At 37.2% G+C, this 17,470-nt stretch overlaps 1 protein-coding gene across 1 annotated transcript in view; it reads right to left on the bottom strand.

Annotated features, from left to right (window-relative positions):
• Positions 1 to 15,026, bottom strand: part of ppp4r4 (protein phosphatase 4, regulatory subunit 4) — a 35,080-nt gene extending 20,054 nt beyond the window's left edge. The window contains exons 1-2 of the mRNA XM_073853192.1: positions 14,203 to 15,026; positions 13,159 to 13,232 (exon numbers count right to left, since the gene is read on the bottom strand). Coding sequence (XP_073709293.1) covers positions 13,159 to 13,232; positions 14,203 to 14,307 — 179 coding nt within the window. The 5' untranslated portion in view covers positions 14,308 to 15,026. The remainder of the gene's footprint in view (positions 1 to 13,158; positions 13,233 to 14,202) is intronic.
• Positions 15,027 to 17,470: the final 2,444 nt, after the last annotated feature.

Raw genomic sequence — 17,470 nt, 5'->3', positions numbered from 1 at the left:
TTCTTTTTAAACATTTTAGCCATTTTATTTTGGACGAAATGTGCAAGTAGCCATAAATGTGAAGGAAACGCCTACATGCTCTGATTATTTATAGAACCATTGTGCTGTAGTTGTTTTTACCATTCAAACAGAACCCTCTGAAGCTTAGTGCAGCTGAACCTCCTAGACGTTCTCTCTGAACACTCTCATGTCTATCAGTCTCTCATGTGTGCTGTTGTTCTAAATAATGAACTATAAACAGGTATTCATTACTTTTTCAGAGATAGGTTGTCCTCCTGTGTCCTTTGTTGGCAGACGGTTATTTAATAACCAAAAACAGCCTGACCTGCTGCCAAGTTTGTCTAAGAAGGGAGTAATTCGGTCATGCTTTGTGCACTTCTTGAATATGGCCAATAACCTGCAGCACCTCAGCAATGCCTGTGTTTATACACTAAATGACAGAGGTACTATGCAGAGAGAAGAGCAGCTGGCATGTATACAAAGACGAAAGACATAATCAGCTAAAGACCAAGTGCTGAATGGTTTGGAAACACAATCCCACTGCCGTGAGTCTTGAGTCTCTGTTTGCTCCGGCCAGGTCCTGGCTGGAAAGTGGTCAGAAAGTAAAAAGAGCTACGCTCGCATTTGTAATTAGATTTCCCTGGTGAGTGAACGATACACAATGGCCTCAGCATAGAGGAACATTTCATTGCATTTAGAAGTTGCTTTTTTCATACCTCAAGAGACTCAGATATGTTTCTTGTAAAATGTGAAATCAAAATAAGAGAATTGTTAACATACTAAATGGAGCTATACAATTGAATTGTGAATAGAGCAAAAATATAAAAGTGTGTAACGCTGGCTTGAATAATTGGATTTAGGAAGAATCTGGTGAAGAATGTTTAATTTCTCAAACTGCTGATTGCAGACTTTGGCAAATCAGATTCTCTAGAGATAACAAAGTGAGATTACATTGGGCTATTTCTCAGAAGAAAAAAAACTGAAAACCAAAATGCAGAAAAAGGCTCTGTTTGCTCTACTATCTCATTGCTGTCTAGAAAAAAAAATGTTCCTTTCCAGGTTATATGACAAAATACGCTTAGAAAGGCCCATTTTGGAAACATATTACCTCATGTTCAGAATCTTTGAAAACAATGCACATCAAACCCTAGCTGAGCTCAAGTGTGTCTCCAGTTTCAAAACAAAGTTAGAGAGAGAGAGAAAGAGCTTGAGAAGGCAACATGCAGTGGCAAAAAGTGACACACTGTTTGATTTCTCCCCCTCCAAAAGAAATGAGTCGGCAGTTGATTGTTGAGCCAGCAGGACTGTAATGAAACCTAAACAAAGCCCACTTAGTAATTAGTTTACATTTGGCAGCCTCTCTAATCCTTCTAACCCCAACAGGGCCAATGATGATGCTGGGAAGAAAGTGAAAAGCACAGGCTGTTTGCAGTCTGTCTGTGAACAAACATTTCATTCCCTACATCTCATATCCCTACACAAGTGACACTTTCTTCTAAATTGCGCACATCCTTCATTCCATAATGCTTTTAAAGGGAACACCGGGTATTAAGACTTGGATGGGTTAGTATAACATAAATAATGTCTTTTACTTAAATATGTTGTAGAAAACCTATGAAAGACATTATTTAAAAATTCCACATCATTTTGGACTATATGGGCTCTATTATTTCGATGACGTGAAATGGTTGCATTCTGTGAGCTACTGGCACTACCTGTTGCTATTTGTACCACAACACAACTTGGAAAACACATCTCCAAAAATAAAATACTGATACGATGCCACATTGTGTGGCTTTTAGTTGTAATTTTCAGTCGAAGGGAAACAAGAGAAGCGATGTAAGCCTTCAATGCTTTCCTAGTGATAAGAAGAAGAGAAAAGAATGGGAAGATTGCTGTGGACAAATAAAACTTTCTAAAGAGCCACATCTTTGTTCTCTCTACTTTAGCCCTGATGCCTTTGAGGCTTTTAGTAGACCACAGCTACTGGAAGAGCTTACAAAAGACATAGACAAGAAACGCTAGATGCCATCTTGGCAGGATGTAAACATGCAGACGCTTGTCATGACCCCGCGGCCACTGAAGGTGTTTCTCAGCGTGGATTTCACTCGATATCCGGGGGCGTTTAGACAATCGATGGTATGGCTTTTGGTTTAAGCCTACACTTATATTCATCATCACCTGTAAGTAGTGGTTCAGTAGCTGTCATCATATTCTATTTTCCAAGTGGTGTTTTCCGAGTTGTGTTGCGGTAAAAATAGAAACAGGTAGTACCAGTAGCTCACCAAGTGCATCCATTCAACATCATCGAAATAATGGCACCGCCATAATCCAAAATATGTATAGAATGATGATGGTTTTTTTAAATAACGTAAATCTTTCATGGTTTTCTACTACATATTTCAGTAAGTGACGATATTTACGTTATATTTAACCATACAAGTCTTAAAGGATTAGTTCACTTCCAGAACAAAAATTTTCAGATAATGTACCCTTGTCATCCAAGATGTTCATGTCTTTTCTTCAGTCAATAAGAAATTATGTTTTTGAGGAAAACATTTCAGGAATTATCTTCATATAGTGGACTTCAATGGTGCCCCGAAGTTTCAACTTCAAAAATGCAGTTTAAACGCAGTATCAAAGGGCTCTAAACAACCCCAGCCGAGGAAGAAGAGTCTTATCTAGTGAAACAATCAGTTATTTTCTAAACAACTTGACCATTTATATACTTTATAACCTCAAATGCTTGTCTTGTCTCATCCCTGCGATGCACATGCGTAGTCTGTGTGATCCAGGTTAATACAGTTACGGTATGTCAAAAAACTTCCATCTCGTTTTCTTCGCTGACTTCAAAATCATTCTACATCACTGCAGAAGTACCGACCCAGTGTTTACAAAGTGAGCATACAAAGAAGATCAAATGCCATTTACAAAAAAAGGTAAAACAGCGTTGTAGGATGATTTTGAAGTTGAAGACGAAAATTAGATTTTTTTTCGACATACCCTAACTGTATTGACCCGGATTACACAGACTACACATGTGCATCGCAGAGACGAGACAAGACAAGCATTTGAGGTTAAAAAGTATATAAATTGTCAATTTGTTTCGAAAATAACTCATCGTTTCACTAGATTAAACCCTTCCTCCTCAGCTGGCATCGTTTAGAGCCCTTTGAAGCTGCGTTTGGGGGCACCATTCAAATCCATTATATGGAGAGAAATCCTGAAATGTTTTCCTTAAGAAACATAATTTCTTTATGACTGAAGAAAGAAAGACATGAACATTTTGGATGGCAAGGGGCTGAGTATATTATCTGTAAATTTATGTTCTGGAAGTGAACTAATTCCCTTTAAAGGGATATCAATGTTCTGAAAAGTGTTGCTTGCAAAAAAATCTTCCAAATAATATACGGCTATGTTGTAATGAACATCAATGTCAACAATGCGTTTTTAGAAACATGTAGTTACAGACATCTACCAGCAGGGATTTTGGACCAAAAACAAACTCTTGGAGTGTATAATACCCTAACGGAGTCATTCTGAATAACAAGTCCTGACAAACAACAAAAAGCATGTTTTAAAACCTTGCAGCTTCCTCAGTATGACTCTCAGCAAAAGCAGTGACGCATTGAGAGCTGTTCCTGACATCAGCACACCAGAATGGAAAAATCTCTCACTGAGCCTCATCTAAACTCACAGTACCTAAAAGCTAGTCAGCAGTAACTTCTCTGGCCAAGTCTTACTTCATCAGAGGCAGTGAGTGCTTATCTGCTACTCACACTGTATCTGAAATGCTCAATTCTAGAGTTGTATAAGCCCTTTATGTAGCATAGTGTAGCATATTTGCAAAATAAGTTTCAACTAAATAGAATATCATGGGAATAACTGATATAGGAACCAAAATACCATTTTTGCAAATGTGTCTCTTGTAAATGATAACAAGGCCTTACAAAGTCCAAATCAATACCTCAAAACGTCATTACCTTTTTAGAATTAATCACCTTAAATGTGCAGTCACGTTTACCCTTGCTCTGCAAAATCTAATCATGTTTTTTGCTAAGAGTTTTTTAATGCAAGGCATTCATTTGAAATGTAAAAAGCATTGTGTACGACAGTGAGATAATAACAAAATCATTACAATAGGCCTCATGTAACCTCATGTAATTGGACATTCAGAGGGGTTGATGTCAGTGTGGATTATTCAAGCTTTATAATTGAGAACAATTACTAAGTTGTCACAGACGACAAACAACTAGACAATGTTGATACACTGAAATCTGATATTGGTTTATACAATACAAAATGACTAGGAGTGCAAAATCCTAAAAATGTCTCACTAAGATGGCACCACGTTTGCGTAACCATAATCTGTGAGGTGTCTGCACATCAGAAACACCTCCCCTTTTAACCATTCATCCATTTCTTAACAAGCACTCTCTTTCCTGTCATCTTACAGATGCTCTGGCAGCCTGCTTTTGCGTGCCAAATGACAGCGAACAGGGGCAATTAAATTGTTCTCAGAACTAGTTTGCCACCCGAGGGAGTCGGGCTGTGGACCGACTCTGGCACTTAATTAGCACAGGCATGGAGTTTTATAGGTTAAAGAGGGACAAATTCAGACCTTCCAAAAGAGGGAAATGTCTGAGTTTTGGGTCAAAAAACATAACAAGAAATAGTTTTGGATATTTGGTACAAGCATTTTCATCTCTGTACAGCAAGGAAGTAAACAGCATGTAACCAAATAACAGGTCAACTGCTGCTATGTTGTTCTAGTACCAAGAAACCAATGACTATATATCATGGACTGGGGAACAAGAACTGAATAGTGGCAGCTGGACCTATTCAGTTCTCCATAAATGTCAAAAACAATAGTGCTCTAGCTAGATTGATGATGTGAAAACATGTCTATATACTAATACTAACTGAGAATTCATGTAGTGAAAACACTGGAACATGCCAATAGCAACAACAAGGTCGTAGTTTGATTCTCAGGGAATGCAAGGACTGATAGAAATGTAGTCGCTTTGAATAAAAATGTCTGCCAAATGCATAAATGAAAATCTATTAATAAACATGTAAACATGTAGCTTTCATCTTGTAACCTCTAAAGGGAAAGTACTAAATGAAATTAAAGCTGCAAGCAGCGATGAACGGGCCCTCGCACCCGGGCTCACCGCTGACCGGTGGCTTTAGGAAAACAGCAAACGGTGGGCAGTATGCTTTTAATACAGTAAATATAGGAGAAATATGTCATAAGTCATTTAAATGTGCCAAACTTGCCGCTGCCAGCTGGTGGCGCTATGCCTATAACTGATTATTGGCATGTAGATTTGTTCAGGCCAGCACTTTTATCAAACATATGAAGTTTGGTGCAGATTGACCTTGGTATGTTTGAGTTAGTGAAAGATATGATATATCCTGCTGCCAACAGGTGGCGCTATGATAATATCCGAATATTGGCCTTTAGGTGTCTTCAGGCCAGGACTCTTACCAAACCTGTGAATTTTGAGGCAGATTGGACATTTTATGGCTGAGTTATAACAACTTCTATGTCCATGGCGAAACAACAAACTTTGTCATGCCGCCACGGACACGCCCTTTAACGAAAACTCAAGAACTTCGCAATTTAACATCTCTAAGGCCTCTAGATCAGACTGACCAAATATAATGTTGATTTAATTAAATCTCTAGGAGGAGTTTGCTATAAACCTAACCCCCTGCAAAGACTTCAGATCATGCCAACTGTGAACCAATATGCTACATTTTCCCTATATTCTGATGTTGATGATGATAAGAACATATAATTCATGATGATAACAAAATGTTATTATTGCTTGCATTACGTCCACCAATTCTGCTTAAATGTCATCGTTACCTATCTGTACAATTTGTGTGTGGATATTGCTTTGCTGGTGACTCCTGTTATAAGACATCACTCTTAAGCGCTACATAACTAAGAATCAATTAGGAAAACGGTGCCCAGTTGGCACATGCATTCACAGTAACCCTCTGCCAGTTTGGATTTAAAGTTTACAGAATTGAAAGGGTTACACTTTAAAATCAACACACAGACACATACACACTATATATAAAATTTTGCCATCCAGTTTCATTTGTTAATATTAACTATATTAGTTAACATGAACAATAATTAAATAGCATTTATTAATGTTAATTAATATAAACCTAAAAAAAAGTATTCATATATATTGTTTAAAGGTAAATTAGTATCTTTTAACATTAGTTTATGTACTGTGAATTAACATGAACATGAACACAGTTCATGTGGGTGTACAGCAATACACAATAAAGTGCTCTATAAACGCTCCATTCTTTCAAAATATCTTTAAAAATCAAGCTGAGTATTGTAATGGGGCGATATATAACTCATGTTAAAATGGTACAATTTTCAGATGTTTTGAACAGATAACAGCAAAGTTTGTTTTGTTGTCAAAGTTTGTCTTGAAATTGTTAATTTAAATTTATATTCAATAAATAACACTATGAAAATAAATGTCTATCAATGAAGATAAATCGCTCATGCTAAAAAGTTGTATTTTTCTCAATCTTTTGCTATGTGACTCAATAGGACAAGTTCATGGTACAGTTCAGTAAAAAATAAATAAAAAATCAAAAACTGCAAAATACAAACAATGAAAGACTTAGTGACCCTTTATATTTTCTCAAAATATCAGACTCTCAAAGATCAGACATATTTGTGTAGATTATTCTACATCAATGTGCATTTCTTCCTCAAAGATGGTCTGCAGCATGTGTCACTGCTCTCTCACCCTCTCTCCCTTTCACCCCTCCCCCCTGCACTCCATCTGACTGTCACTCTGTAGTGACTTAACGCACACACATAGACAGACAGTCAGGCAGAGTGAGAGCAGGTTTCTGATTTCTTTTTTTAATTTTCTTTAATTCATAGAAGCTTGTATAATTATGATATTAACAGCACTTGCTCAGAATGACTAGTTCTCTGTGTGAAAAAAGTTTTAAAGAGTTTGGATGCTGCACTTTAAAGATATAAAAAAAATACGGTTTTCTTTTTTACTATAACTTTAAAAAATCAGCACGTCAACACCGTTCAAGATATCCCAAATCCGCTCGCAATTTAGCATCTTCAGAATATTATCTTCATGTTAAAAAAAATTTGGTCTGAACAGCATGTTGCTCTTATGAGAAGTATAAATTTGTTTACAGCCTGATTTTTCCAAAAATCCACATTCAAATCAAAATAGCCAGCTTCCTGTTGGCCGTAGCTAATGAGTTTAATTTAGAAAGTTGTCCAGATTGATGAGAACGATATATGTACCGAGTTTGGTGACTGTAGGAAAAACTAACCCCCAACTTTTGTCAAAAGATGGCGCTATAGAGTGCCTGCTCCACACCCATTTATGGCCTTTTGCCAGTGTCTAACTATCATTAATATTGATGTGTGTGTTGACTTTCATGAAATTCTAAGCATGTTATCTGCCTCGAAAAGACAGGAACCTAATTTTAAAGTTTGACACGTTGCCATGGCAACAGCATTTGATTTATCATCGACCCCTTTACATATTCTCATCGGCCGTGTTTTGACATTATTTTGATGAAGTTTGAAGAAAATCAAGTAAGTTTGAAAATGACACGCTTCCTGCTGCCAGTTGGTGGCGCTATAACTTTGACTCATAATAGTCACGTTTATGTAATCGGCATCATAAAACGAACAAACTGGTGAAGTTTCATCAGAATCAGGCAATGTGTGCAACAGTTATTAGACACTTCCTGTTTCTCATTTCTCGCCATAACTTTGTCGCCTTGCCACGGCCAAACCGTTCGAGATATCAAAAATCCGCTCGCAATTTTGCATCCTCAATGTCTTGAGATCATGCTGACCGAGTTTGGTGACAATCCCATGGAAATCCTGGGAGGAGTATATCAAATTCCAGAGCATGCGCTTTTTACTCAGCCCTAAATATCTCACTTCCTGTTGGGTGAAGCCTATGACATAGAGTACAAAAGTTGTTTGGCTCAGTGAGATCTATATGTGTACCGAGTTTCATATGAATACGTGCAAGTATATGTGCGCAGTACATCAAGTTTTCTGACTGTGTTCCAGGGGGCGCTGTAGAGGCCCTGTACCACGCCCGGGTCCCAGCCTCTGTGGCGTCCTGATGGCCGCAGATTCCAACGTGTGTGCAAATTTTCAAGAGTTTTTGAGTATGTTAAGGCTCCCAAAAGTGCCCGGAAGGTTGAAAAAAAAAAAAAGAGGAAAATAAGAATCCTTAGAAGAACAATAGGGCCTTCACCCATTCTGGGCTCGGGCCCTAAAAATATGATATTTAGGCAAAATATGAAACATGTCATGTACACATCTTTATTCTGTTCAAAAGTTTTCACCCAACGGCTCTTAATGCATTTTTTTTTCTGGAGCATTAGTGAGCGTTTGAACCTTCTGTAATAGTTGCATTTGAGTCCCTCAGTTGTCCTCAGTGTGAAAAGATGGGAAAATGCTGGAAAACCAAAGAATCTGTAGTACCTGAAGAATTTTTCCGAAGAACAGCAGGCAATTTAGCTGTTCAGGACAAACAAGGGACTCATGAACAACTATCACTAAACAAATAAAACACAGCTGTGGATCATTCAGGTAACAACAGAGTATTAAGAAACAAGGGGATGTAAACTTTTGAACTGGGTCGTTTTTATAAATTCAGCTATTATTTTCTCCTGTGGACTATATGAAAACATCTTTTATGTTAAATATCTTATTAAGGTCTGTACTAAATAAAATAAACAATAACATGCATTTTGTATAATCCCTCTTATTTTTGGTAAAATAATTTGCAAATTCTAAAAGGCGGATATAAACTTTTGCCCCTAAACTGTAGTATTCTGTGTCCAATTTTAGCTGTAGCGTCTATTTATAGTGTATGAGGCGGGACTTTTTGGATTTTAGAGAGCATTTGATTGGACGGAAAGCTTGATGAGAAGTGCTTAGATCTTGTAAATAAGAATATATGTATATAAATGTAAATGCTTTTTTTTACATTTTAGCTTGTAGATAACCTTAAGGCTAACATATTTATACTAAAAGCCAAAAAACTTGATTTCATGGGGACTTTAATACTGATAAACAGGTATAAGAACAAAACAAACTATATGAATAAAATCTAGTCATTAAAAGTGTCCCTTCTAATGTAACTTTTGTAAATGTTTGGAATGTTCTTAAACTAGTCTAAAACTCGACTAAAACAAAGTTTAATCAAGAATATACCAATGTGAATTTGCTAACTATAAATTCATGATACTGTAAGATTAGACAAACCCTAGATGTGCAGATTCTAGGGAAATCAAATTTTAACTCAGTCTCCCCAGTAATCAGCACCATATCCATTTAACTTTAATGATCAGATAACACTATATCACTGCGAAACCTGCATCTGAGCGACAGTAACATTGAAACTTAAGAGTGGTGACTCCTCAAAGTCTTTTGAGATGAGCATGCAGTCAGCTAGCTCTACCTAGATCTCAATGAGAGACCATTTAAGCAATCCATTATTCATAAGACTAGTACAGCGGCGATGACACTGCCTGCCCTGACCCACTGAGCTGAATGCTCTGTGCCAGTCAGCAAGCACTGAGAAGTTGTTGTGCGGTCAGCTTACCCAGGATACACATTTGGCTAAACAGCTGCAGCCAACAATGCTGGCAGGGGTAAACAGTTTCCAGAGTGTCAAGTGAAAAAAAAAAAAGCAAAGAGCACAACTCATTTTGACAATCTGTGACGCATAAACTTGACTAACGATGCAAAACATGGCATAGTTTGAGATGATGTGGCTTGAGAGGTTTATGTTCGAATCTTGCTCAAGTGATAACTTTTTTAGTATAGCTAAAAATGGCACCTGCTTGTCAGTAAATGTGCCATTCTACAGTATTGGTGCAAACTGCTGTCCCACAACCAAAAAACACATTTAAAAAGCATTAAAGTATTCAAATCTTTCATGCTTGCTAAGATCCTTCTATTATCTATTGAAACCCACAATAATAAAAAAATATTAGTAAGGTTAATATATTTAAAAATATCATTTATTGGGTACTTTCAATTGGGCTGTCTCAAACTCTAACCTCTAAATTTAAACTTATGAAAATGATATTAAAGTGCCCCTATTATGCCATTTTAAAGGTAGTTAATATTGTTGTAATAGTCTCTTAAAACAGGTTTACATGTATGCAAGTTCAAAAAACACTTTAGTTTTCTCCAAAATTAGATTTATTTTTACCCCGTTTCTAAATGATTCGTAAACGACTCGTTTGAAGCAGTTAGAAGAATCAGTCTCTCTAAACCCCTCCTTTCCGTGAGCCCTCACTGCTGTGATTGGTCAGATGGTGCAGTCCTTTTGGATTGGTCTACCGCTACAGCGCAAAACGAAACGCCCATTGGCATAACTGAATGACAGCTGCGGAGACCTGTTAATGCATAGAAAAGATAGCCTCGATTTTACCCTATCAATTCGAGCCGGAGTCTGACGATGAAACGGTTGAAGTGTCACATCGACAAGAAACTGTTTTGCAAGCACGACCGGAGCAGGACATTTCTCAGTGGGTGTCATATGTTAACTGTGGACAGTGTTTGCAATTTGCTTTTGTAAGCGAACCGGGCACACCTCTACGTTGTGAACTTCAACACTGTACAATCCATAACACTGCGTTAAGCCATCGTTTATCATTATCATTACTTAAACTAATAAGGCAGACAGACAGTCAAGCTGCATCAATCACAAGACTTTTTAGACTACATTGCACTCACAGCTGAACAACAGAACTACAGAAACGCAAGTTAGCCGCTTACCAAGACATGTGCGGGGTTGTTACACACCATAACGTACACAAAGACGTATTTTGAACGATCGCTAGAAAATACAATCATCAATTATTAATCATACTTACAGGTAGAAGTTCAGAGGAGCAAGCCGGTCCAAATAAACTGGGCACTGATCCATTTTTTAAAACCAAGCGTTTGGTGAATCTCGCGTTGTAACGTTACTCCCCAAGATTGGAAAAGCAGTTATCAGTAAAATGACGCGAACACAACACAAGATTGGCATTGGACTGCTGAGGTGTTGAAAAAATTAATGTTAACCACTGATAGTTTCATCTTTCCGAAGGGCATATAAAACAAATTCACTCTCACAGGCTGTCACAGCGCAGGGCGTCTTCTTGACATGATGTAATCCACGTGAAAATGGTAGGCCTACTGTTTGTGGGCGGGCAAGTTGTTCGCGAAATTGAATGTGGGCGGACATTACGCAAATGTGTAGCTCGTGACGTGTGGCCGTTACAGAAAAAAGATTCGAATTGCTGACGACTCGTTTAGGCGAATGTGAGCCGACTCTTTTTTTTGATAGACAAAAACTTTATTTATAGTGCACTGTCGGCGTCACAACTTTGCAGATAGTTTATGTTCACATACAGCTACATGACACACTACATGAAATATCATATTTGAAAAGGCATAATAGGGGCACTTTAAAATATTTTTTACATTGTTGTTTTTAAAAGTATCTTTTTGATAAAGTATATATTTTTTTCTTTGTAAATTAGTCCATTGGCTGAGACTGATTTTAACTACACCCCTAAATTTATGATCATGAAATATTTCTGTCTCCCTCCCTTTCTCATAGCTACAAGTGTGAGTAGAATAGGTCCCATCATTTTGAGGTAAATGTGTTCAATAGTCTGAAAACTCTTTGTGTAACTTTAAGGAACGTCACAACCAAATAACTTTTTTCTGCAATTAAGCACACTTTTTTGGAAGTTATTCCATAACATTTAGTTTTTATATTTGTACCACTGTTCAGAACTGTGCTAGCTAACCATGTGCTGATTAGCATCTTTGAGCTAGGTTCAAAAGTATCTAAAATTTTAGTAGTTTTAGGAGTTTTAGTAGTGACATCTCTTTTTTTGGGTGTTATCCCACACAACTGTCACTATTAAAACAGTCACCAACAAAACATGTCATCATTTTGCAGTAGTGACAAAAGGGAATACATGATCTTCATATTTGGGGGAAATAAACTAAATTTTAGTACAGTTAGAACAATTTTTAGTATTTTGGTATGTTTTAGTTGTGTTTTAGTTTGCAAGTTAAAATTTTGTAATGTGATGTGCTACCAAAGCACTACTGTCACTACCAAAAATGTGCAGTCACTACCAAAACATGGGATGCTTTGTCAAAAATAAAGTATACTGAATTATCAACTAAGATGTTATGTTTTTGGTTCAATGTATATTCAAACTAATGAATCCTTACCTTTGAAATCAGTATTATCAACTTTTTGCCTTTTACAAAGAATACAAATCTCATGAATTACACTTGAAATTTTGTTGAAAATTTAATTGTTATTGATTCACCTCTGAATGTTTTTTTTTTTTATAAAATAGCATTATAGCTAAAAATAGCTATATTTGCAATGCAGATGTAAGCAGAATCTTAATAGGTCAATATAGCCTTTCTAATTAAATTATTATTACTGTTTTAGTAGTGACAAATTTGGGGAAAGGACAAATATTCCTTTCTGAAAATATGAGAATTAACTGCACAATTACAAGAAATGTGTATCTTGGATATTATACAATTTGCATGCATACAACTTTTTTGGAAAAAGACATGAAAGATTTCCAACTCTGACTTTGGACCAATTCTGTAGAATTGGTAATTTGGTTATTTGGACATTTAGTTACATTATTATTATTATTATTATTTTATCTATGTAACAGAGACCATTTGGATGAGAGAATCAATCCAATCAACAACCAGTAGATGAAGCCAAATCCCTGTCATGCATATGTTTTGACAATCTTTTAAATCACATTATGATAGAAATGATCTGACACTACTTTCATCACATCACAACCTGATGAAACCACGATAAAAACATTGACAGCCAATCAGAATGCACTCGACGTTAAAGAACTCAAGCTATTAGAAGACAAGAGACATAACTGCAGCTCACGCTTATAATAAACAGAAGGCTGGTATGGACGCTTAGGGTTAGTTATATTTATAGCTTGTATTCTTGGTGTGAACCGGCCTTTAATCCAGTAAACTTGACCTAACAATTTCAAAACTAAGATCAGTTAAAGTGTCAGTGCCACAAATGGGTCATATTTTACCTGAGAAGGTAGACAGCTCGCTCTATGTCATTCAGATCTTCATCCACAGTGAGCTTGTCAATCTCTTCTGCAGTCTGCAAATGGTGGAAACAAGATGAACAGCTATGAAACCTGGCCTTGCTATCGGCACTTTACAACAAACACAGCTCTCTTATAAAGAAGGAAGCAGAAGTCATTAGCATAAGATGTTGAGCGTCTCCATAGCAAAGATGAAAATCTGCAAAAGTAGTGCATCTTAAATAAAGAATGGCCAGTAATTGGGCAAGATTCCATTACAGATGACTCAGCCAAATATGTGAGGAGGCTGCAGGGAGGCAGGATGCGAGGCAAGAGGGACTGCGTGGGAAGAGATAGTGTGGGGGACGGGAGCCATGTGTGGGTGCCTAGTCTATTACTTTAGGGCTCTGAGAGCCACGATGCTTTTCTGTGGAACCTCCCCATTAAAAAAAGATAAGGGACAGAAAACACCCGCCCCCTCTGTAGGCGTTGCATTATTCCCGCATGATGCTGCTGAGTCTGAAAGATGAGAGAGTATCCTTAACTTCAGAGCTGCCAGGTACATGGTTGCAGAGACGCCCAACACGACGCTCACATGTGAACGCAACCGCTTTACGTGAAGGAATTCAAGTTAGCGATAGGAATAACGTTATGGTTTGAAGTGGAAATCCTCTATTCCGCAGTGGTGAGGCGCGAAAACGAGGAGGCGAAGCAGTGATGCGGACAGCTGACAGAAACTGCGTCACTCAGCAGACTGAAGTGGGCAACCCCCGTCCTTCCCTAAGGATGCTAGTACAGTTACTACTTCAAATAATGATAATAGTACGACGCGATAATGTAGAATAAACTGCCGTGAAGCGTCAAAACGTCTGAATGTTTTTAGTCGTTCCCTAAAGAAATCAGCTGCAGCGTCCAAACAAAATTCCGCCACTCTTAAGATGTATTAAGTATTGAGCGCCTCATTATTAACGTTACAGTTACAGCACATTATGACTACTATACGAAACAGTTAATAGTAATTTATTGAGAAGAAAATATTCTACATACCTTTAGGCTCCTGCGTATGGGTCTCTCGATGAAAGTAAGATCCTGCAGGTCATCTATCTCTCCAAACAAACTGGACTGGCTCGGCGTCATTTTCCTGACAAACATCTGTCCTAAGTGTCTTCGTCAATGTGTCAGACGCGGGTGTCAAAGTCCTGTCATTATTGTGGCTCCTTGACAGTGAATGACTGATGTGAGGTCTTTGATGAAGAGAGGATGGTCCTCCCACGACAAACGCGTCCCACTGGTTGCAAAGCTTGATCTATCACTAATTTATTTGCGTGGTGTTCAATTGTTTGTGCAGTTTCTACACGCGCTTTCAGCTGACGCGCCTGCGCTGACGGCACATAGTAAGGGATTCCTGCGATAAAAGTGTTGCTTACTTCCCGAGGAAAAAGATGGATTTGGTGCGCGTTTTCCCAATGGAGCAGCTCAAGATGTCGAGTGCTTGTGGTCAGATGAAATCCTTCCCCCGCTTATGATAAAAACCATCCAGATATGGTTGTTGTCATGTGAAGAAAAGATCCCTGATATTCCTAAATGCAAGACAAACTACATACGCAGCTTAACCTGGTCGCACATACCTGTTCACCTGCCTCGGTGGCGTTAGCTCGCTAATAATACGACAACAAAGTTGAAAAATATGGCCTGTCGAAAAAACTCCTCTCGACAAAGCCGTGCATTTTGTCTGGTGAATGCTCACCTCAAGTAAATCCTCTGTAAATCTAGCTTAAATGGCAACGCGGGCCATTTCTTAAAAGCTACGTCTTTTATATTGTGGATGTGCTAGCAAGCAGGAATATTCAAACCACGCAAACGCACTGCACCAACTAAACTGGTTTCCATGGAGACAGCATGCCACAGCAGCTCTGAGCGGCTGGAACGTCAGAGCGTTCGGTCGTCGAAGTTCGTCATCGAAATGGACTCAGAGCACAGAACGTCTACTGAATGGTTTTGACTGTTGCGTTGTAACTGATTGCGTTTACCAGAGCCATAGAGAAACATTCTGACGTTTACTAACGGCATAATATTCTAAATATGGCTAATTCCGGGTAAACATTCGGCTTAGAACGAGCTGTGAAAGTGTGACGTTTTGCTCATTGTGTAAACGTGTAAACCAGTGCCTACCACAGTAATTCAGGCTAACATTTAGCTACACAACAATTCAGAATGATAACTTAATAAATAACTTAATAGCCACTTTTAAACTACTTAGGGATGTAGAATTTGAGTTGCTTTTTAACTGCAATACAAGTGTGGTAACTCTGGCACTGTGTTTTTTAACCACAATAATAGTGCAAACGTAAAAAATGCATGATAGTACAACTTTATACAGTGTTCCTTTTGTCAAAATGTTTACCTTTTCACTTTTTTTTCTCACTTGCAACTGTACTGGAGTTACACAGTGGACTTAAAGGGATAGCTCACCCAAAAATGAAAATTTGATGTTTATCTGCTTACCCCCAGGGCATCCAAGATGTAGGTGACTTTGTTTCCTCAGTATAACACAAACGAAGATTTTTAATGACCAGTGCAGTCTGCCAGCCAAATAATGAGAGTGGATGGGCACCAGACCTTTAAAAAAGTAAACAAAAACATGCACAGACAAATCCAAATTACACCCTGCGGCTCGTGACGATACATTGATGTCAGGGGCGGGAAAATTCTGACCGCACTGGCCGGCCTCCCCTTTTAATATAATACTAAATCTTTTTTTTTTTTTTTTTTTTTTTTTTAATCTGGATGAAAAAAAAAACACAAAACAATTTAGCGCTTCGGAATTTTTACCGATATAGCTGATGGAAATGTCTTATCGATAAAATTTCTCATGTGTCGACATAATCTTTTTCCGTTTAACTTTAGCGCATAAATTCTAAAAATCCATACTTCAAATGTCGCAAAAATCTGTTTGGAAACACTTTTTTTGTAGCGAAAAGGGGCTTTGCTACGTTACAAGTTAAAATGTATTCATTTTGTTCTGTAGATCTTGTTTTACGTGGATATTGGAATGATAAGTACAACATTTTAAATTAACTTGTTGGCTTTTATATTTTTGTTCTTCTTGTGTTATGAGTATTGTTCCATTAAATTTATAGGGTTTGTTCTGAAATAAAAGGGGGAAAATAGCATTTATTTATTTTATTTATTTATTTACTATTTATATAAATAGTTTTTCAATATGTTTGGCTGACTGTATTTTATTATGACAATGAAGCTAAGTTGTCGAGTTAGTAATGCTTAACTGCGCGCAGGAGGCGCCGACACAATCTTTTTTTTTTTTTTTTTCCCCTTGTAAAAGTGGAAACAACTTACAATAGCCTACTCCTTCGTTTGTGGTCATATAAGAATAAGACATTGTTCCAAACTATTCTAAATATTTATTTTATTAATGCACATTCACAATAAAAACAAACAGTGTGCTTTTGTAAAAAGGAAACAAACACAGGATGCCTCAAGAGCGCATCAGAAAAAATGAAACTAAATTCTGCATAGGTTGATATAGGCTGCTAATTGTTTCACATTTTTTTCTTTCGTTTTGTTAATTCATAATTTATTTAGAAAATAACTTTATTTTATTTATTTTATATATAGCTGTATAATGTTTTTCTCCGTTCGCAGAAGCGCTGCAGGTGCGTGACCATGTGAATCCTCACACTCTGTTGTTTATGCTGCTTTTTGCGTGTATAAAATTAATCCATGGAAAACAAATGTAGGTATTTTTAATGGGTCACAGCCGCGTATTAATTAAAATTTCCTTTAATTGTAATTCAACAATCTTGTAAGTTAATGGTTAAAAATGTCTTAACAACCGTCGGTTGTCAGGAGAAATAAAATAACCGAAATGAACATTCCCATAAAAGTTCATCAGAAAAATGATAATAATACAACTGCTCCTGTTTATGATTATTGTTGATGATCAAGTAAATAGTCTATAACAAAGTACAAAAAAAAAAACTCATGACACTTGTTAATAAAAATTAGCTAACATACAATTTAATATTAGGTTTTGTTTCAAATGGATAAAGAACAGTCTACTAGCCTATATAATTTACGCAATATAGGTGAAATTATGTATGGAAACAGCTCAAGGGCAGTTTTTTTTTTTTTTTGCGATACACCAAAACTTATGCGACAGTTCGTTTTTTTAGGGATGAGGTCATTACGCACACCATTTTATCGGTAAAAGGCCGGTTGGAAGGAAAACAGGATGTAGACAGCACATTTTGCAGTTTTTTTTTACACATATTCTCTTTGTCGATAACAAAACAGT

The sequence above is a fragment of the Garra rufa genome, chromosome 13 (assembly GCF_049309525.1).
Source record: "Garra rufa chromosome 13, GarRuf1.0, whole genome shotgun sequence".
NCBI lineage: Eukaryota > Metazoa > Chordata > Actinopteri > Cypriniformes > Cyprinidae > Garra > Garra rufa.
Note: the sequence above shows the minus strand (reverse complement) of the source record. Positions and strands in the feature narration are given on the sequence as shown.